Source organism: Strix uralensis, chromosome 10 (assembly GCF_047716275.1).
Source record: "Strix uralensis isolate ZFMK-TIS-50842 chromosome 10, bStrUra1, whole genome shotgun sequence".
NCBI classification, from domain to species: domain Eukaryota; kingdom Metazoa; phylum Chordata; class Aves; order Strigiformes; family Strigidae; genus Strix; species Strix uralensis.
The window spans coordinates 20,249,603-20,272,502 of NC_133981.1; the positions used below are offsets into that span (position 1 = coordinate 20,249,603).

The following is a 22,900-nucleotide window of genomic DNA, read 5'->3' on the forward strand; positions in this document are numbered from 1 at the left end:
GGCTGTGCTCAAACACCCATGCTCAAACACCACTTTGGGCAGCTACTCCCAACCAGCAGCTCCCACACTGGGGAGGCAGTGTTTGCTCCCTGGCAGCAGCATTGAAGGGCACTGTCCCACGGCTGGGGCTCTGGGGGGGACCGTACAGGCTGTATCTGCATTTGATCTCAGTTCACCTTTGCAGTCCATCTTCACCGCCTGCCTCATCTTTCCACCTGTCTGTGATGTTTGCAGGGGGCAGGAACTGCAGTTAGGAGAGAGCTGAGTCTCTGTTATTATCTGACTTGGTATGTTTAAACTTCTCAGCTATTTTTTTGTTGGCTCTATTACAATAGCTGTGTGCTTTCAGCAGTGTGAGTGAAATGCATGTCTCAGTTACCTGGATGTTTCTGAATCCTTTACGGTAAGGAAGGGATGAGAAGCCTTGACTTAATGTCACAAGAGAAAAAATTCAGGAACTTACTCCCACCTGGCCGGACAGCCACCACCTTCCTGGCCTGCTGCTGACCCCACGTATTTCATCATCTTCTCTCACTGTCTCTCCCTTTTTGAATTCTCTATAAATTACTTTCTGTTTTCTGACCTCTCTTATCTCAGCCTCCTGGCCTCAGATCTCTGGTGCCTGAGGGATTTACCTTAGAAGAAGTATTTTTCCCTTTCTCCTTTTTGTCCCTATTGTCCCTGCTGTGAGGCTCCTTCCTTTCATTTGTCCGTTCTTGGCTCCCATGCCGCCGCCTTCTGCTCTCTGTAGGTGATGAGCAGGCTTCTCGGTCTATCGTGACTTCCCTCTGAAAGAGACATTTAGAACAGACTTAGCCAAACCCCTGCAATCTCCTTATTGGGTTTATTGTCCTTAGGCTGGGGAGACCAGCCCAGTAAGAAGGGACAGCAGAGCCTCAGGCAGCTGAGGGCAAAGGCTTCAGAACTCTGCTGGGGCAGAAGACAGTCTACCACAGCCAGGTCATCAGAGCACTACCCTGCTCGCCCAGAATATGAACATCTCCAGTATCACAAAACCAGGATGACAGTCCCAGAGAACGTCTGCTGATGGCGCTTTTTTGGCATCCTTGTAACTGTGGCTGGCTGGGGTCAGGGAGCAAAGAGACCACAGATGAAAACTGAGCTCTGTTATCCATCTCTTAATACAGAGAGTCACATATCACATGTCTTCAGTAAAATCTAGCAAGGATGCTCTGCCCATAAGTCTACTCAGTGAAGAGGGGACCAAAAACCCTCCAAAGGCAGGGCTTCAGAGGCCAAAGAGGCACCTACAGTAACTGGTTCAACACACAGGTAATGGGTTCCTAGCCTCTCATTTAGTTGACATTTTAGAACGTGTATCCCTTTATACAGGTCAGAGGACTGAGTGAGAGAAACCTCTATACTGCCCTGTGCTAGCCCACCTTCAGGATCTAGCTGCAAAATCTCTCCAGAGAAGGGCAGTTTGCAAGAACGGACTGTGTGTAAAGCTTCCTTTCCACGCACTCACCTGAGTTCTGGGGTCATAGTATGTCCCAGCTATGGGATCATAGTAATTCCCAGTTTCAGGATCATAAATGTATGTGGACACATCTGAAGGAGCTGAACAGAGAGACAAGAGTTAACACCAGAATCTTCCAAAGGCAGAACTTGCATTTTACAACAAAAGCATGAGCAAATATTACACTGGTGGAAGGATCAAGCGTGGAAAAGAAGAATTTTTCTCTCCTGGCAAGAGAGGAATGAGTATCCTCATATCACTTGATCTACATCTTCTTTTCTTTAAGGAGCAAGAAGGGAGATAGGTTTTCAAATTCTCTTTCTAAACCAAATTCTTCTGGTTTGGGACTCTGGCAAAACTTCCATATCAAAACACATTTACAGGGGCTGTGCTGAGATCACCAGACCACAACAGTTGACCCAGACAAAGACACAAAATCCAGTAATTTCCCTAAGAATGGGGTAATGAGTAAAAGGCTCTGTGTCCACCCACCCCTGTGAACAAGGAAGATTTGTGCTCTTTCAAACAGTCTGCTGTTTGAAGTGATGACACTCCCCACATCCCTTCCGCCCGTGGGTGCATGAAAGGAAAAGGGGAGCAAACTGTTTCTACAGGAAAAGCCAAAGGCCTTAAGGGTAGGTCCATAACGCAAGGAATGCTTCTCCTTTTCAAAGTGTTATTAGACAGAGCTCAGCGATACTACATGTAAGTTAGTAAAACAATCAGGAATGTTCTTCCAGCTACTGGCACTGCTGCATAAAGTGTATTTTCTTCCGTCTCATCTCGTAATTGCCAGGCTGATTTTATGCCATCAGTTTACCACAACAAGGAAAAGCACGCAGCAAGTTTCCTTTATCTGCCTGTAGTTTTGCACAGTAAGAGAGAAACACATCATCAGATAGGAAAATGTGACTAAACAAAGTTGGCAAAGGAACTCAGAAGTGGGTGTAGCAAACAAACCTACTCTTAGCCTTTAAAAATATTTTTGGGCTGATTTCTACATGTCAGTGCCCTTTTAAGGAAGAAAAGTCTCCACAGTAGGAGTGAGGCAGAGCTTAACTTACACTGTGCTCTGGTGCGTCTCTGTGATTCGCCGCCCCTCCTGTCTCTCATGCCCCTTCTGCCCTGGAGTAATTGAACAACACAAACAGATCAGAGACTCTTTGACAAACATCATATTGCTTCTCCTCCCTCTCACAGGCCCAAAGTTCAGGAAAACAGCTTATTTAGCTACCCTAAATAGAGCACAAGCAGACATAGCTTTTCACCTACAGAGCAATGGACAATGTTCCTAAGCACAAGACCTCTGTAGCTTCCATAAATCTTTAAATGAGGTGCTCATGGCAATCCATATCAAAGCCTCCAGCCCATTCAGTACGAAGAGCCCTGTAGTCTAGTAACAAGCCCTGGAGAAGAAACATTCATGCCGGGAACTGAGATCAGTCATCAGTTAAGTCACTCTGTAAAAGCATGGTAGAGAGTAATCCAGCCCCAAACTCCCTCAAGCAGCATCTGCACTCTGACTTGCACTTCTATGCGCATTATAAACACAGTGTTAGGGGCAGAATAGCTGTGAAGAGCATACTTGAGCACTACCATCCCACCTTCAAACATGTTGAACTTTCAGCAGCCCAAAGGGAAAAAGCCTAACAAAGCCAGGCCTATAACCCCCAATGCTCCCTCCCTTTCTGGCGACCTGCAGGGAAGCTGTGCAGACCTACCGGGCCATAGTAGGAATTGTCACCGTGCTCCCCATAGTCATTCCTGTTGAGATAAAGGTTGCAGGTTAATGTCAATCTGGCTTCACATTAGTGAAGTATATCAGAATGATATACTTCAAAATAGTCAGTATATTCAAAACGATCAGCAGGACCCATAAAGGCAGAAAGACCATCTTTGCTAGCCACATGCTGGATTGTGTCCATCCCAGGAGACATAGACTTTGCAGATCACTGTCACCACAAGAGTTATGACCACACTCTTTCTTGTGTCCACAAAAATGCATCTCTCAACTGCTTTTTGAAAAGCTGAACCCATTAATTCCCTCACAATGGGATGCGATGGCTGGACAACAAGAGGCCATGCAATATGATGATTAATCCCATGCTGCTCAAGCACCAAAGTTTCTTCTAGCTCTGATGCCTTCACCTCTTCAACACATATTTAGGCTGTAATAATTCATGTGCTAACCTTTAAGCACCTGGTCTGACAACACAGCTCTAGCCTTGCAGCACATTGCACGAAGGACAAGCCTCCTGCCTCATCTGTCTATACCTTCTCCTCCCTGTAGCAAGATTCACTTCCACCGTACGTCCATCGATGCAGATAGGGGGATCCAGATTCTGCAGTATCTTTAGCAACCTCAGCGCTTCCTGTAAAAGGAAAGGAGAATTTCACATCCATGAGAAGGAAACATAAGCCCATTTCCCAACTCCAGCCTGCCTGAAAGGAAGGCTTTGTGCTTCCATGATGATCACAGTAGGACAGGAAAAACACCATCTTTGTCTAAATATTAGTGAAAGGTATTTAGGATGCAACAAAAAGCATAAACACATTGTTAGGTTCTCTGCTTGTCCTATGACTGTTTTCAGCAGCCACCTAGGGACTATATTCCCCTAGGGCTGCTAGACAATGTAACACTGTGGGTGCTGTTGCCCCAAAGTGGGTGTTTGGTGAATACCCTCTGGACAAATGCCAAAGCACAGCTATGGAGTCTGGGAGTCACCCAGAACTAGAAAATGTGAACCCTCCAACGTGGGACTGCCTGTTAATTAAGATTCTTGCCTTCTGCAGACGGAAACCATTGAATTCAAGTTCCCTGCAAACAAAATATCTGTTCAAGAGGTGTTCAAGTTTAGGAGGGTCTACAAAGAAACGTATCGAGGCAAGAAACTCACTCAGCATCACAGCTTGTGACAACAGACAGTCCTTAGCTCCTAAAGCCAGAGAGCAACAGCTGTATCAGATATTCCCTGTACCTAGCCAGACAAGCAGGAGAGAGGACTCACTCCAGGACAGCTGCCTCACAAGCACAGCTATTTCTTCTATTTCTGTGGTTTCTCTACTTCTACAGACTAGAGATGCCAACAGGGGGAGCATGCGAAAGCAGGAAACTACTTACAGCATGTGAATCCAGTTCGATGAAGCCATAGGTCTGCCCCATCCGTCCAGCCTTGTTCTTCATGATGCGCACGCTGGATGTGGAGAGACGCACGTATGGGGCCAGGAGCCCCACGATCACTTCTGGTGGGGTGAATCGAGTAATACGCTTCAGCATAATTGCTGGGCAGCACAATGAGGGAGGTGGCCAGGAAAGAAAAAGTAGTAAAAAAAGATAATTCAGATCTAAGTTTATTGTGACAGCACAGGCAAAACTAAATCCACTCAAAGCAACAGCATGGCTTCTTGCGGTTGAGTCTGGAAACCATCACTTTTTTCCTCTCCACTTTGGAAGATGCTCAGAGCACTGCCTCCAATTGCTAACTTTTCCTTCCCAGAAAGCAGAGCAGAAGGTGGACCCCTCCTCAAAGGAGCTCAGCCCAGGGTAACTTCTGCTGCTGTGCTAACTGCACCATCCTGAAGCCGGCTTGCCCTGAACTAACTTTCCTAAAGGCAATTCACCAGCACTGTTGGAGCTGGACAGCCCACCCTTATTTGATGCCATGGATTTGCACAACATGGAAACAGCCTCCAGAGGTTTTAGTGAAATGCTGCCCTTTCTGCAGATGGCCTCACAGAGTGCAAGCAAGAGAAATCCAAAATTGGGCCCTGTGTCACTCACTTCTGCTTCCTCCACCATCCTGTGGTGTGGCTTCCTCTGGTTCTCTCTGAGAAGGCAGCTCCTGGTGCCGGTCCATGTCCCTTCTCTTCTCCTGCGAGGGCCGCCGCTCTCTCCCTTCATCTCTCTTCCTTGGCTCCTGTTCCTGAGGCTGACACTCCTGCTGTGGAGCAGGAACTGAGGGCTGGAGAGGCTGCTTTGGAGATTCTGGTTGTCCTGATAACTCCTGCTCAGGTTTTTCAAGCTTTGCCTCTGCTATCAGAGAGGAGAAATGGACTGGTATCACATACAGTGTTTCAGCATGTATTTTTCTTCTCCTGTTTTCTGGCCACTGCAGCAGCACCCCTTATAAAAGGCTAACCTGTTCTGCCCTTTGCATATCCCCATGTCTTAACACACTGCAGACACACAGTGTGTAAGGGACAAGCTAGATACTGCTCATGCTTCCACTGCCTTGTTTCATGTTGGGCTTCTTTACCTGACCTCTCCTGTCAGAGACAAGAGGCTTTCTGGTCTCCTTTTAGGACTGGCTTTTGCCTGGGAAAACGTGAATCAAGGACGGGTTTGATACGTTCATCCCACATGCAGAACGACCTGCAATGGCAGTGATATCCTTACTATGTCTGATGTATTCTTGAACACCCATAGCTGAGCAGTGTCAGCTAGTAACTGTCACCCTATCTCTACACTACAGGAAAACTGGGTGCAGACCCCTATGATCTCTAAGTGAAATGCATCACAATATGATCACTGATTTTGATCAGGTGCCTACTTACCACAGATGAGGCAGATATTATGTGGAAACACCCTGCTCCCCAGCCTAGCTATGCAATACAGAGAAGATAAATCCTATCAAGTTTCTGTGCTTGAAGGGCCTCTGAAGCATCTGGCTTCACTTCAAAAGAGATCGCTACCTGAGCTTCTAAAGCTGTTGGAAAGGGAAGACAAAGCTGTGGGGCTGAAAAGTCAGACATCACCAGCCCTGCACCTGCTGTTGAAGCCTCTTCCCACAAAGAGAAAAATGAGAGTGCAAGACTTGGCACAGCGAAGCTTCACTCCTCAGTGTCCCCCAGAGCACTTCCCCACTCTCGTTCTGTTTGGGCAGTGGGCAACACGGCAGAACACACGACGATTTTATACGTAAATGTTGGGAAAGCTGCACACTGACTTAAGCTTGGCTGTTAGCACAGCTCATGTTGGACAGACCTGTACTAATTTGTCTGCAGTTTGCAGCGTGCAGAGCTTTGGCTACACTTCATGAGCAGAACCTCACATAAAATTTGCATATGAAACCAGTCTGCATGTGCAGCTGCGAAAACTGCCCATGCAAATCACACAGACATAAGCACAACCCCGGAGATGGGGAGAGAAATTCTCTTACTGAATTCTTGCTCAGCTGATGCGTCCTCTCCCTCAGAACCACCTCTGGACTCTGGGCCTGCCCTGCTCCCTGTAAGAGAGGCATATTAAAGTTCATTTCAAGACCGTCAGTCACAAAGCACACAAGAACTCATGCAAAGCTGCAGTAATGACTGTATATGCCTAGAGAGTTGCTTTGTTTCACCCAGCAATTAAAGGATAGTCATAGAGAGGTTACCTTATTACATGTTTTTACAATCAACAGAAGCAGGTCAGTAAGGAGCATGCACCACAATCTGTCTTCACAGCATCTTAAAGGCTCTGTTTAATTTGCTCCTCGGCAGTTTTATTACAACCCACAGTTGTGTTGGGCCAGCTATGTGAAATCTGCCTTCATAATGCTGATGGAGGAGCCACAGTGCAAGGAAAGCACAACCACGGGGACAGTGCTTCAGTAAATAAAGAGCTCTGCATCAGCAGTTATTTTAATGCCCTTCTGCCTGGGGTATGCAGGTAAGAAATACAAAACATCAGAAGTCTGCTCAAAGATACAGAGTCAAAGCTCACAGAGTGCCTGGAATACCTGCTCATCCCAAAGAAATCAGCTCCTCAAGGGAGGGTGTTTTGGATCTCGTGCCCTCCCACCCAAAAAGGTGCAGAACTCCTTTCCATGTACTTCTTACAGTCAGCAAGGTGAGTTCAGCAATTCAAATGGACTCACCTCTAATCTGAGAGCCTTAAAAGAATAATAGTAAAAATGTGCAACTGCATGTCCCTAGGAAGGTGGGTTGAGGGGAAGCCATCTCACCTATGGCCAGCAGTACTAGCCCACAGTCCTGGAGGACACACCACCTGTAACTCCGTGGATGAAGGACAATGCCAGAGCAATAGGAAGGAAAGCCTTTGTGAAGTAAGACACCTCTCTATCAAGTCTCACAAGAACAGAGAACCTGGTAGCAACACAGCCACATGTAACATCTTTAGTGTGGACAGGGAAAAGGGTCTAAATGAAGCAAAACTAATAATCCTCCTACACAGTGCTCAGCTAGTCCACCAAGAGGGATGACACAGGGAAGCCAGAAGAGAAACTTACTTGTCAGGGCAGATGAAACTTTTAACCGACCAAGCACAGAGGACCAGATATACTCACCATCTCTGGGCAGCTTGCAATAGGAGCAGGAAGATCTGTAGCCCACAGTACACACCTTACACTGCAATGGAAGATGGACAGCATGAGGAAGTCATGTTTTAAAGGCAGTGGGTACAACCTACTCCAGAATGCCAGACTCTGCAGTGCTTTCAGAAGGTAAGTAACAGCCACGGAAAAGTTACAGCGATAGCTTGAGACAGGATGGGTAATGGCCACAGGAGCCTTGGCTGGAATGGAATGCTCACATGGCTCACAACTGGGATTGCCTTGAGAACAGGATTTTCACACAACTTCTGAGCACAGATTTGTTCCCACCACGGAGGTACCTCAGAAGTCCTTGAGATGGGACCCTTCCTCCTCTGAAGTGACACTGGACCAAAAGGATGCATGCTAGCACCATACTGCTAGCTGGCATGTTGTTCCAAAGGATCCAAAGTTACCTTTGTGTTCTCTAATCTTAACTCACTCCTAAAGCAGTGACAAAGACCTTAGCTGAGCTGAACTGTAGATAATGATGTAATTTGTTGTACAGGGAGAGTCAGTGAAGAGGTGTCTGCTAACCAAGAGGTAGAGCTGTACAGACTTGGATGGTTATCCCACCCAGAACCACCATGGAAAGAGCCAAGTGCCCCGTCTTCACAGGTCTCTCCAAACACAGCATTCCTAACTCTTCAAGCTCTTTGTAAATGCATTGCTTCTCTTTCACACCATTCTTTTTTCCTCTAACTGAAGCTCTGCAAATGCTCTGGGGCACAAGGAAGCTCTTTCAGGCCATGCTTATGCACAGCAACAGTAGGGACGTACACTCCAGCTGCTTCTCATTGTACTGAGAACTGTTGTGAAACCGCCGCCTGAAACTTCCATCTCTACTTAATCTCTGGAGCATTGGAAGCACAGACAAGGCGCCAAACAGCTCTGCTGGCAGCTGGAGTGCATCCAATCAGCCTGGATAAGGGTCTTTGTAGCCCAGTGTGATCCAATGGTCAAGGTGGGAGTCTAACTAGAACCCATCCCTTCCTGCCCTGCTGCAAGCTCCTGGTCTGCAGTCAGTGGGAATGCAGGCAACGACCCTGCCCTCTGCTCCAGCACTCCTCCCCAGCCTCCTGCAGCCGCAGGCGCCTCTTCTGGGGGAACCGCGGGAAGGGCATGGGAACAAAACTGACCCTTGGGCAACTGTGCCTCCCCAGACATGGGCCAGTTCCAGTCTGTACTAACCGCTGCCTGGACTTGGACTCATTTCCGTGTTTCCTTCCCTGCTGCGCTTACTACACTCAAATCTAGATCACAGGTTCCCACGTGAGACAGAGGGGTGGTCTGCACTGTTAGGGTGGTGAAAGCTCTGGTTACCTGGGCAGTGACGACACTTGAAGTTACACCTGTGAACCAAAGTGAAAGCCTGTTCCTTTCTGGTTGGAAGAATCACTGCCTCATTTTGTTTTTTAAGGAGAAAGGCTCCACAACCTATTTTCCCCATGTTAAAAGGGAACCACTGCATAGGGACTTAACTGCTTTGTGCATAAAACACCAGCTACCTGTACCAAAGTAACATGCACTCACAGATGGCACCAAAAACAAGGCAGGGAAAACTACAGAAGTTTAGAAGAGTAAGAGCTTCAGGACAGGTATTACTCTTAAGGACCTTCAGCCACTGAGCGAGTATCTAACAACCTTCTCTGCTGCCACTGCCATGAGAGCCAGCAGGGGAAGCACAACACAGCTCTCTGATTGCATACTTACACGTTTGCAGCGCCAAAACTCTGGGCACGGAGTGTACTCAAGGGTCACTTCTTTGCCACCGATCGAAAGAGTTCCCTGTTGAGACAAGGGGGTAAATGACGAATGGACCCAGCACACACAGATTACTCAAGAGGCAAAGAAAGGGGTTAAAGCTCTGGTTCCTAAAGGTTTTACAAGTGAAACAGGGTGAAAGGGGGAGAAAGTCTCCTGGTTCAGTTAGCTGGAGCTTTGCCATGGAAGTGGAAGGGAAACTGCCTGTGCCTTGCTCTAGCACGGGGCCGCAAAGCTGCGTGTTAGCTCCAGAGGAACTAGACAGAAGAGGCTTTGCCACCTCCCAGGAAGAGCAGAGACAGAGTAACCAGAGCATGAGAGGGAAACTGCTTTAACCTGCTTTTGTCCACATATTAGAAAGGGGCAGCTGGACAGCCTCCTTCACACCAGCCACCCCCAGGCTGGCCTTAAGGCAGCTACTTAAGGAGGAATACAAGGAAAAATACCACTGAGGTGAGAGAATTTTCATGCTTGGGTTAGTCTTCACGTCACTCATTGAAACCCTGGCTTTCCTTCAGAGAAGTATGCCAGCACATGGCAAAGCCACTGGCTCCGCAGCCAGCAGAGCTGCTGCTCTGCAGCCAGTCCTTGGTGGGGCTGGCCTCAGCACCTGTGCAGCCCCAGCAGAGGAGCTCCACTGCCTGCAAAGACACACTGCTTTCAGCTCCACGCATGATGCTTTGGAGAGATGTCAGGAGCCCAACAAATCCACAAGCTTTGCTGAAATGCAGATGATTTAAGGGTGAAATGAAGTCATAGGTGCAAGTCCCCCAGCTCCTGCCTGGAGCAGCCCATAAAAGCAGTGAGCAGCAAGGATTCCTGGTGGCTCTCGTCTACCGTGGACAACAAACCATGCCTGGGCATGCAGGACGCAGGCCGAGCTGCAAATGCATGGAGCCATGAGATATCTCATGTCACTGGAGGCACTGCCAGACCACACAGTCTGTATTTCCCAATAGCACAGTATAAGACTTGGTGACAATAATCAGACTCAGACCCAGGTCTCCCAAGCCCCAGGAGAGCGGCTGCTCTTCTGGCCCATTGCTGGATGGTACAGACAGAAGTCAGGGAGCTGTAAATGGCCCCAAGCTATTTTGGGGACCTCTGGTGAGTCAGAAGCTTCGCAGGTACTTCGACCCAGTAGCAGAGTCACGTGAGAGCCCCCAGAGCAAACCATGAACATGAGAAAACAAGTTCCCAGAGTTATTATTCACAAGTCACGATACACCCATGCATAAATTGCTGTGCAGAACGTGAGGGAGATGCTAGGGAATATGTAAAGTAGGAGGGAAGAGTTCATGGGAGGGAATCACTCAGCGGCGGTACAACAACAATACTTTAACCCCTACAAAAAAGCACAGCAGAGAAAGTTGGAGACCAAAGGCACTGCCCCATAAGGTCAGGTTCCACCACCTCCCCGCTGCACAGCCTGTCTTTTATGGACCAAGGCCATCCTGTCCTACCAGGCCTATATGCATTGAACACTTCAGGGGTTTCCTTTCTGCCGCCCAGCTGTTCAATCACTGCTTTCCAGCATGGATTTGCCTTTGTCTCACAGAAAGTTGAGCCGTTCCTAGAGCTTGCTGAGGGCTGGCATGTGTACCCACAGCACAGTGCTGCAACCTCAGATGCAAGGAATCTCCTCAGGATCTATTCACAGAGTGGAGTATTGCCTACTATACACGTCTAGGCGAAGGTCTGCACCTTCTTTAAGGCACATGAGGGAACACAAGTGAGAAAGACAGGGAAATGAAAATCAAGGCTGTCCCACTGGGACTACAGGTCCCTCTGAGACGAACACGCTCCCTCTCCTAGGCAGGGCACCCATCACATCGCACACTCAAGGGATGGGCGGTGCCAAGAGAGCAGGCCAGAAACACCCATGTCTGCCTCATGACCCACCGAGCACAGGCAGGGAGAGAAGGCAGGGTGCACATCCTCACGAGCAGAGCTGCGGCCACTCCGTGAGCCCAGGAAAGTCCTTGGAAACAGCAGCTCCTCAGCAGGCAGTTGCAGCCCTGCCTACGAGCTCGGGAAACAAGGACCACTAGATTTGAGGACACCTCCTCTGGTAGGGCAACTCATCCATCCTTCTACCAGCCATTGAGGATAAAGCTTGCCAGAAAACCTTAAGATTATTTTTGGTTTTATGGAAAATGGTTTTTAAGTGCATGTGGTGCTGGTCTCTACTGCAAATTCAGTTCTCGGAGACTGCAGAAAGTGTCACTTGCATAATTACTCCCTAATTTCCTTAACACCCTGCTGATTGCCTGCTCACTTTTTCAACAAGCTCTCTCTTACTGATTTCTTCTTGATAAAGTCATTTTCAAGGTTGCAATCATCATTTAACACTCCAAAATGAGTCCTTTATTCAGGACACACATTGTCAGGATTCACTTTAAATTCCTCATTCCCCCACTCTATTGCTAGATTACATCCCAAATATTTTCAGAACCTTTATCTTCTCTAGTCCCTGTTACTGCTTATTCTTTTTCATCTATATCTTCTTCCTTTTCTCTGCAAAATGTTTTGGATGATGCTCTAATTTTCAGTTCACCACTTTCAATTGAGCAGATCTTTGTGAAATCACAAAGATTTTCTGATAATTTCAGGAAGTATTTCTGAGAATTTCAGGGGTAAAAAAAAAAAAAAGGGTAAGCCCAAGGTATGCCACATGTACTGCCTGGTACCCAGACTGTAACAATCTTCCATATTCGTGCATTTTATCCTGTACCTCTCTCACTGACTCACCTGCACTATGCCCGTTAATTCTCCTTGTGGATTTTCAACATCCTGTACCTCTGAGCAGCTTGGCCTTTTCTTTCTAAATCAGTATGGTACAGAAATGTCTCTCTGGTCCTCCCAGTCAGGAACCTCCCCCTCAAAACTAGCAGTAAACACACAGTTGACTCACCAGTGAAGGGTTTAAAAGGCAGCACAGCTCTGCAGTACTAGAACACTGAGCTCTCAGCCATGGAAATGCCTAGATTTCCAAGGGCATGAGCAGATTCTACTGTTTTCTCTGAATTGCCAAATTCATCAAAACAGAGCATCAGGACTTTACTGCTGGGAGCAATGATTTATGCTACTGTTCAATATCTTTCAAACACAGTTTTTTCACTTAGAGGTCTGTTGGAGACACAATAATGGATTCTAGTCTAAGTGATACAATTCAGTACAAGCCATTTCAGCTAAAGCTACTAAAAAATCTGCATTATATGGAATAATAGCCGATGGCCTAGTAGGTAAATATTACTGTCAGTAGACTCTGATTAACTGAGCAATCCCATCATCAGAGTGATGCCATGAAACCATAAAGCCTGTTTGCAGAAAGTGCACACAGCAAGTAGCAACGCCTCAAAGCCCTTCATTGGGCAGGGACAAACCCCACAAGAACAGGTTACTTTAACAGAGGGAAAAAAAAAGGGAAAATCCCTTAGCCATGACATCCACAGGTGATGAAAACCTTCCAAAAGCACTTTTGAGACTGTGCGTCAGCTGGGCACAAGGCTTCGGCAACAAATCTGCAGTTTTACTAGAGCAGTTTCCAAGCTCTTTGTCCCCAAAGGCAGTTAAACCAGAAGCATTAAAAGAGTATCAGTAAGATCTGAATGGTAAAGGTAAGCCTAACTGTAAGAAAAAAACCAGACCACACTCCTAGCACATGTAATGTCCCCTCATGAGGCTGGTTTTAACTCATCTCTAGCTTAACCTCTTTGCAGTCGTATTACTTTCACAAGGAAAGAGCTCACCTCCTTCTCCGAACAGAGCAGAGCTAACTCACGTGGGCAGAAGTTGTGTGTGCTACCGAGTAGTGCAGGTACGTGAGCACAGATAGCTTTGATCACGCTTCCTCGAGAAGCAACGCAGCTACTGACAGGGCCAGGAGACAGACTGCTGCAGGTCAGGCATGGCACGAGTCACCCACTTCAGCTGCTTATCTGTCAATTAGCATTTACAGTTGGCATGCTGGTATTTTTCATGCTGCTTGACAGCCTTCTAATGATGATGACTGGGGGTTGAGGAGGGGGAGAACTTGCCAAAAAAGTATCTCTGTGCTCTCCAAGACCAAGATGACAGAAGAATACAAATCATCAATGTCAAAGTTTTTGCTAAATATTTCTCTGAAAAAAAATATAGAGCATCCAAGAGTGACCTAGAAAATCTGAAACGTGGAGTGCTTTTGGAGCACGGCACACTCCCTGAAATCAAACCATGCTTCTGCTTTAACTGAATTTGGCCAAACATTAAATCTTTCAGTAAAATCTCACTTCAGAGCCTCTTAACAATAAGCTGACAGCTCTCCAAGTATTCCACCCTATGGGTCACGCTTCAGCAGCTACCACAGGGGCTGCCAAACCACACGGAGACGTGGATGTAGCAACCAGCACCGCTGTGGATTGCTGCGGAGGAAGTGTGCTCCGGCTCTTCCAGTGGGATGGTAACCGCACGCCACCACCCCTGTCACAATAAGGCCACAGGTACCTGACTCAGTGGAATAGCAATTGTCATTCTCAGCTTTACAGATGACACACCTGGAGCAGCACAGGTCATTTCCGGAACAGAACCGAGGCTGAGCTCTGGAGCCCCCAAATCCACAAGGATTAATGAGTCAAAGTTTTCTCCTTTCTCCTTTTCTCCTTTCTGCTTCTCTGCTACAACCACAGAGCAGCAACCAAGGGAGCGCAGGAGGTGCCTGCACCACAAGCAAACCATAATCAGATCTCCTCCAGAGGCTGGCTCGTGCACAAAACCAAACACCACTTCAGCTAATTATTTCCTTACATTGTTCATACTTTGATTAAATGGAAAATATCCGTGCCACGAACTGAAAGGTTCTGGTATCCTTCTTGCTGAGTAATAACCAAGTCAGAAGACTGACATGGTTTCATATGTTAAAAATGAACTGAAAATATCATTTGCAAACAGATATATAATTGCATACAAAGATTATGACAAAAGAATGCTTACAGGCAGCACAGCAAAGCAGTCACATTAAAATATCAGAATTAACCTCATTTACGTGATGTTAATTCAGCCCTCTTATGCATGTTTACTATAATTAGGATGGTTATTCAAAAGTCATTATACATCCGTCATTTAAAAATTATTTAAACCTATTAATGACTAGTGTTTATTGCCTTGGGGAGCCTCAGATAACACCCCAGGAGGCAGCCTGGGAATACAGAGGGAGCCCACAGTCCCAGCAGCATTTCCTAGAGCAGCGAGCTCTCACCATCCTCAGGGTACTTTCCAGTCCTGGCCTCCACATGCACCGGATGGCACGGCACAGGGAGACAAGCGGCTGACAGCAGAAGTCAGGTTATCTAATGGTAACCACAAACCAGACTGCTTTCAAGTTTTTCTCCTATTTGAGTATGGATTATAAATGCAAATTTGACAACACCAACTGCAACACAATGTAAATTACGTAATCGCATCCTATTTCACGGGCATGGTTCTCATCTCCGTAGAGAGGCTGAGGGAAGCTGGCAAGGAGAGCACAAGGCTCTCTCACTTAAGGTATTCATCTTCAGATAAAGCAGGCGGACAGGGTCAAGCACCAAAGGTCCCTCTAACCCACACATCCCCAGATGCTCGTGGAATTCAGGAGGCAGCAGCTTCCTGGGACAGAGCAGAGGGCCAACACCAAGACACTTGGGAGGATGAGAGACCAGCTGGATATATTTCAAAACAAGATCATCTCAGCCACAGAAACTGGCTTCTCATCCCATTTTTTCCATATGCTGAAGTTTTTATCTCCGAGCTCCTTGGCAGCTGCTGTACAAGGAACACAACTCTACAGAGCAACAGGCAGTACATCTGCTTACCTTTGACAAAAAGCAGATGAGAAAAGCTGTGAACCCACAAACCACAATCTATCTGTAATTAAACATTTAGAAAACAGAGCGTGACATGGAGAGATGAAGAAACAAGAGCGATCCAGCCTGCTGCAGAGTACTGCAGCAATCTGGCATTTCCTACAGGAACAGTAACTACAAGAAAATTCCTAGCATAGTGGGACTTTCCCCAAGGCTCTCAGCCCCCTTCTCCAGCTCCCCAAGCCATCTGCAGCTCAGGGACTTCTCTTTACTGGCCTGATCTATCAGTGTCCAGTACTCTACTGCTGAGTAGCTGACAGCCAAGGTAGAAGATTCAAGATATACGGGGAAAAGGCTGGTCTGAGAAGTGGTGGATCCCCAAGGAATGGTTACATCACCAAGTGGATCCAAATAACCTTGCTGTATATTGTTATTACAGGTCTCTATCAAGACTAAGACTGAGATGAATCTTGCACAGACACTGTGTTAGTGGTCACCTGGAAGGGAGGATGTTTGGCTCCTGGGTGTCAGTGATGCTGTGCAGCTGAAGAGCATGTGGCAACACCTTGAAGCATTTAATAGTAATGCATTCATTTCAACAGTGATCTGATGCCAACCAGCAGGGCATGCCCAGGGCTTATGGTCTTCAAGGTCAGAGGAGGCCTAAGTCCGAGTGCCCAAAGATGTCATCATCAACACTGAGTTAACAGAACGTAACTTCAGGCACATCACTGATGGACATGTTAAACAAGATCGGCACTAACACAGAGCTGAGGCATTAGGAGGATAACTTAGAGAATCCTAAAGATGTAGCAGCTAAATATAACAGATTAAGATGCTATATGAGGATTATTTTATCCTAGATAGCACTCAGTGCCTCTTTTCAAACTCCTTTCGCACAAAACCCGTTACCCACTTGCACTGGGACCATCCACCATAACACACAAGTTTCCATTTCTCCTTGCTCCCGGACAGCCCTCCTCAGGCCTCCCTTCTGCCTGGTTATCCAGGTCGTATGCCCTTTAGCAGAGGTGCCAGTCTGCATCTTTAAGTACCTTATTTCCACAGACACCCCATCTAGCCTGCTGAGACACCTCCAGTTTTCTTCCTACGATTTCTAAATTCCCTGGATACCAGCCATGTTCTTTTTAAGCAAGTCCCAGTATCTTTCTACAACTCACCTCCCCCCACTGACATCCTTCTTGCAAATATACACAGAAATTGCCTTTCAGACTATGCCAGCTCTCTACATTTTATTGCCTGAATTTTGAACTCCAATTCACTTCCAATTTAGGACTCTCAAAGTGCTTATCTTTTAAATACAGCATTTGCTTCACTTGTCAGCACACTCAGTCCTGCTCTGAGAACACCACCAAAACAGTTGGTACAGGCAAGCTCCCAATTACGGCTCCAGGAAGGATAACAGCGATGTGTCGCAGCTTGAGAAAACATGCAATGTGCCGAGGACTTCACATGCTCCAGGGCCAGCTTTGGGTGGTAGGTGATATGAATGGCTTCTGCATTCACTCTTTAAGGAGATTTCAACAAATCTTAAAGTTTTCTTTGATTCAGTGAAGCAAAGTAGACCTTTTACCTGCCACTGAAAGCCCTAACATCTCCCTGCCCGGCTAATTCTAAACTCCAGCTTCCTTCACCCCTCTGAAGAGGGCACCTTTGCAGATCAGCATTATAGGATCACTGGAAAAATGTGGAAATTTTAAAATGAAAGCCTTTCCTATACAGTATGAAGGGATCAGAAGAAATTTCTAGAGTTCAGACAGTGAGGGTCTGGAGGCATCAGATAACAGCTCAAACGGGGACAAGTTCTGCGCTCTGATGTTACTGGCCACACTCCCATTCCACAGCTAAAGAGAAGCATGGATGGTTAAGGACTTATTACAGGGTAAGCTAAGGTCATGCATGTGACCTTCTTTAATGGTTGGACTCGATGACCTTAAAGGTCTTTTCCAACCTAAATGATTCTATGATTCTATATCAAACATTTGTTTCCATGCCCAAAAAAGTATGAATCAGGTTGAATCTGCTATTAGAAAAGTATACTTAAACTATCAAAACTTAAGAGTATTTAAATATTTAGCATATTGAGTATCATTGTTCACAGATGACTCTAGGGAGGGGTCCACATGGCTCTGCCTTATCTATATTCCTTTCCTGATTCATCACGGTCTACTGGCTGGCCACCGGGTTTGAACAACAGCTGCTTCAAAGACTCCTTTGCTCCCATCACAGGGATTTCTCTCCCTCCAAAATGCTGCTCTAGTGCCTGGCCATATTTCTCAATACTTTGTTATACAGCCACCTTCTTCCTCAAAGGTCATCTCATCCCATAACGCTGTTAACAATATAGAGATTAAGCAGGTTAGCACAATGCACTAATTCACCCCAGGACCTTCCTGTGCATTTCCCCCAGGGATACTTTACAATTAGCAATGGCCATAAGGAAGTTGGGAGAACAATGAGGAAAGGCCCAGTTCCTTACTCATAGATATAAAGCACAATATCAAAACACTAAAGAGCAATCCCAATGCAAAATCATGCTGGAAAAAAGTCAGGCTGGAAAGCTTTGCCTTAAAGGGGTAAATTTATTCGTAGACAATTCAGCCTATTTGATTAAGCATTTAAAGACCCCACACGCAAATAAAAGTGTGTCCTTTTGCAGAAGCATGTAACCATGAGATTACACACCAATTCCAACACGTCTTGACCTGCGTGGTGAACAGAGTGCAGGATGTTCTGCACAGCAGCAAACGTTCGCCAAGAACATGCCAACTGCAACTGGGGAAGAGAGCAGTCCCGAGGCTCCCCCAGACAGATGTGCCTCCAAACTCACTTCTGCACCCACTGAATTAGAGCACCAGGAGCCTTCACTGGTAATGCTTTCTCTGCAGCCAGCACTCTGGCAAGCTCCCTGCAGGACAGCCTCTCTGCTGAAAGGGAAAAACCCAAAGACCCTGGGAAGAGGGAGAAGCTCTGGATGAAAAGAGGGTTTTACCCTTGGAGACTTTATTTCTCGACATCCCCAGTTTCCCAGTTAATGGCAAAAGTGGGTGCCTGATACTGACTCCAAAAGGGTAAGAGAAAGAACCCTGCCAGCTGCCAAGGGAAATGCACCAGCAGTGCAACACTTACCTGTGCCATCTCAATGATGATTCTCAGCATGTCACCATGACCTTGAGGTGGCCTGTCCAAAAGCTAATCCAGATCCGTAACAGCCACATCTGGACAGAACCACAAGGCATCTTCAGGCTGGTGCCTGTACCAATTTCTACATCTGAGCAGATGCTGCCTCTTAAGAGAGCTCTTCTCGGGTGATTTGGGAAACCAGTGCTTTAACCTCTTTGGTCAGTATTTGCCCAAGAAACCTGGCACAGTGTGAGAACAAGAGCTATCTGAACCCTTTGGAAGGAAATTAGTTTCTCCTGCCAGCCTGGCTTGGGTGTAACATAACACTAGTGGGTGTCATAGCTCCCCATAGGACCCAGCAGCTCCTCCTTTAGAGGGGCACTGAGGTTTAAGAGGTTCATACAGGCAACTGCACTGCACAACGTCCAGGGGTACATCCAGAGCCCTCCTTCCTCGCCAGTTCTTAGAACTGCTGGAGAAAGGAGCTTAGTGCCTTGTCAGGGTGCAGGAGGCAGAAGAAGCAACACTCCTATGTGAATATCCAGGCTCCAAGGCTCCGGTAGCTCTTCCGGAGAGTCTAGCCAGAGAGGTGAGTGTGCAGGTGATAACCTTGACACCGAGGAAGGAAAAGAGCACAATTCCCTGTTGGGTCAGATGTGCCCCAGCTTGGTTGAATTCCTAAGGGATTGGGAGGGGGAAAGAGCATGCACAGACATCTTAAACTGCCAGAGAGGCAGCACAGTAGCAGGTGGCTCAGGTATTGCCACCTGAACCTCTTGTGGGACTCTAATACCTGGGGATGTATCAAGCCAGGCAGCAACACGAGGCTCAGTACAGAGACTGGCCCGTGCAGACCAAGGGCAGACAGGCACAGAGGTGTGCAGCTGCTCCACCTCTCAGCAGCAAGCACTGGAGCACCAGAGAGGTGATGCTTTCAGCTGCTCCTCTTAGAACCAGATGGATCAATCATTTGCCTGTCACTAAGAGGTGTCTATTAAACATTCTGGAATTCACTTCTTACATTTAATAATGGGCCCAGTACACACCAGAAGGAACAAAACCAGACAAGCTAAATTAGTGCAATGGGCAGAGAAGCAGGCAGTGGTAGAGGACAAACACTGATCTCACATGGACCAGGCACAGAAGAACACTTTGTCAAGGAAAAAAAAAAGAACACAGACCACCTCAGCTCTCTCTTCCAGTGATATCACAAGTTGGGAAGAATCAATCAGGCTTTCAAAAACCTAGGACTATAAACAGTAAAATACCTTAGTCATCATATCATTACTGTACAGCTTCGTTCCGTGAGACAGCTTCTTAGTGAGACTTCTCAGCCTGATTTTATGTGTATGAAAATACATCTTGGGATTCTGAGGACTTAAAATTACTTTCTCTGTTAACTCTGCTCCTGAGATCCTTGATGGAAAAGTACATCAAATGTTTGCTTGGGCTTTTACTGCCATCCTGGCTCAAATCGGGTACATGAAGCCCATCTGAATATTGCTAATTTTCTGCTAAGACACGGACTGTACATCACAAAACTAAGATTTCCCCTGCTGTCTACAAAAGCAGGAGATAATTACTTTCATCCTCTTGTTCTAAAGAAGACAGTTTCAGAGATTTAAATACTTAAATCTCATGTTTACAGCTTTATAGCATTGACCATCATTGAAAATGTAATTCATTACATGACACACTTGATTTTAGACCCCTGTCCTTTGGGGGATCTACTTCTGGAAGCTGTTTGTTCATCCTGTGGAAGACATAACTAACTGAACTAAGTGATGGAGATGCAGGAGGACGCTTGGATGCAAAATCTAGTGGTTGTCAAGGCATACACACAGTGCAACAGCATGGTAAAACAAACCTCGAGGCAGAATGCTACTTTACATCAGACACTTCACTGCGACAAGTCAACTGCACATTGTACAGCTTCGGCCACTGCAGAAGCCAAGAAGAACTTTCCACCTCCCTCCGCTGTCTCCTTGTACAAAATGGCTTCAGGATTTTCCCCCTCTGCCCTCTTCTGACAGCAATCGTAGCCCAAGATTCAGTAAGCTGGTCATACAGCAGTACTGAGAACCTCTCAGTTGCTGTGCCATTCACACATGTTGGGTTAAACAGGTTGCCACATATGATGCAAGAAGAAATTCTCCCCCTCTGAAACAAGAGAGGATGGAAGTTTGTGCCTTTCCTCAGAAGCACAGAGGGCTGTTGTCTGCCAGCACCCTCAGTGCTCTTCCACCTAACGTGTTTCCTTGTCCCACACAGATGTAGAATGACAGCAATGCTCCTGATCCCTGATCCTGTAGCATACAGTGTTTCTTGTGATCTCTGTAGGTATTAAAGGTTTAATAAGAGTCTTTAAGGTGCCCTGTGGCTTGCAGGGGAATGGGGCGGATAATAACTGTGTGCCCTTCTGTGTTAAATACCTGCTTCCTTGTTGCCTGTGATTGATGGATAATGATACAATAGTCCACTCAGACATGCCAGCCCCCATTTTCCACTGTAATCATGTCTCATTTCTAGTCAAGAACATTAACAGCCCAGTTACAGTCAAATGGAAACAGAAATTCAGAAATAAAAGTTGCTGGCTGCCATAGCTTTGATCTTGCATCTTCAAACCTGAAACATCTGAATTTAATCTTGTACTTGTGTGAGTCTCATAACCTGAGCAGAAAATGGCAAAATCTGAGGTACTCTTTTTGAATGTACCCCAATTCAAGATAGCCAGACTTCCATGATTTACATTGAAACGGTCCAACACAAACTCAACTGGGAAGAAAACAGACTAAAATCCACATCTGAAGGGAATTTCAGCGCTCTCTCACTATCATAACCATAGTTATGCAAAAAAAATATATAGTTTCTGCAGAAAAACAGGTAGACCATCGCTCTTCTAAGGAAACAGCGCTTCTGCCTTCCTTAACCCCAGGGAGTGTGCAGTTTGACTTTTTTTTCAGCCTCTAGACTCAACCTTTTACCTTCCTGTTCCAGCAATCCAACATCAACAGTGCACCAAGGAATGGAAAAGCAACCACCACTGATAAAAGCATGAACTAACAGTCTGATGCTGAAGTTAACAAAAACACCCGACTCATCAAGTGAAAATTGCAACAACATTTTGGTGTGCTCCCACTTATCACAACAGTCCAGATGGAGTCTTAGTGCTATAATCTGGCTCATATGCTTGTAAAACATATCTGGTGTTCCCCTCAACATTGCTGGGATTGGGCTGAGAAGGACTGCCCTCTCATTCACAGTGGCAGGTCTTGTGCAAACCATTATGGCAAAACTGTGATAGAAAATGGTCTTGCTCTGAAAATGAAAGTTATGGTGTGCTCCCCAAGATGCCTTTATTCATAAACTGAACCCATACATACAGACATTTCCCTCTCACTGCCTCTGTGCCTCCTTTAAGTAACTTCAATCATATCATCAGCACCATCCACTTCTAAGCATACAGAGGGAATTTCTGATAGTGCATCTGCAGTTCTGTTAGTCACCAGCTTACTTAAAGGATGACTTCAAAAGCATCAAAGCAAACTAGTAGCATTAGTCCTATTAACTTTCATACAGGAGCTTGATCAAGGGATCTTACATCTTAATCCAAAATCACTTTCTGACAATGTACACAACCTACCGTGGCAACACACTATCTACAGCTCATTTATCATGCTCCTTTGAAGCACTCTGACACTCTACAATGATAAACAGCTTCCAAATGGTTACACAAGAATATACTTAGAGTTTCTACAAGATCTTCATAGAAAATCAACCACTCATGAAGGTAAACACAATAAAAAACATAAAATCTGTGAATAAGAGCAGCCAGCAGTAAAACATTGCTCTTCATTTTAAGGTGAAACTGCACCTATCTGTAGCATCTGTGACTAAGATCTCCTCATTGTCACACAACTGTTCTATTAACACATTAGGAGGAGAGGACCTGATAGCTACACAGACAGGGTAGCATCGGTATCCTGCATATGCATCCAAGGACTACTTCAAATTCTTTCTAGCTCAAGGCAAAATCCCACCTACAAACAAATTCAAAGGATGAGCATGCCAGACACTCAGGAAAATGCTTTGCGTGTTGACAGTGACTGAAACAAAGCTATTTCTTATGTGCTGCTCTGCCAATGGGTGCTCTACAATACAACTTAGCCCTATGGAAGGGGCAGAGAGCAGACTTATCTGTGGTACATGTTTCACTTCATATTCACAAACAAAAGTTTTCAAGTACCCCCGTTTTTACAACAGTGAGGCTGGGCATGACCAGAGGTTCAGCTGCCCAACAGTGGTTCCTCACTTCGAGCCACCAGTGTAGGGAGCATCCACCCCCATGCACCTCTGGATGCTGCCCAGCGGCATGCGGT

General features: G+C 46.3%; 1 protein-coding gene across 2 annotated transcripts in view; it reads right to left on the reverse strand.

Annotated features, from left to right (window-relative positions):
* The window catches only part of RBM6 (RNA binding motif protein 6), a 59,423-nt gene that overhangs the window by 6,996 nt on the left and 29,527 nt on the right, over window positions 1-22,900 (reverse strand). Inside the window, exons 7-16 of one of the 2 annotated variants that reach the window (XM_074879611.1) lie at window positions 9,505-9,579; window positions 7,768-7,828; window positions 6,640-6,708; window positions 5,262-5,510; window positions 4,602-4,762; window positions 3,755-3,852; window positions 3,202-3,244; window positions 2,545-2,605; window positions 1,490-1,581; window positions 636-788 (exon numbers count right to left, since the gene is read on the reverse strand). In XM_074879611.1, the coding sequence (XP_074735712.1) occupies window positions 636-788; window positions 1,490-1,581; window positions 2,545-2,605; window positions 3,202-3,244; window positions 3,755-3,852; window positions 4,602-4,762; window positions 5,262-5,510; window positions 6,640-6,708; window positions 7,768-7,828; window positions 9,505-9,579 (1,062 nt within the window). Of the gene's footprint in view, window positions 1-635; window positions 789-1,489; window positions 1,582-2,544; window positions 2,606-3,201; window positions 3,245-3,754; window positions 3,853-4,601; window positions 4,763-5,261; window positions 5,514-6,639; window positions 6,709-7,767; window positions 7,829-9,504; window positions 9,580-22,900 lie in introns of both variants that reach the window. The other variant, XM_074879610.1, reaches the window with a different exon arrangement.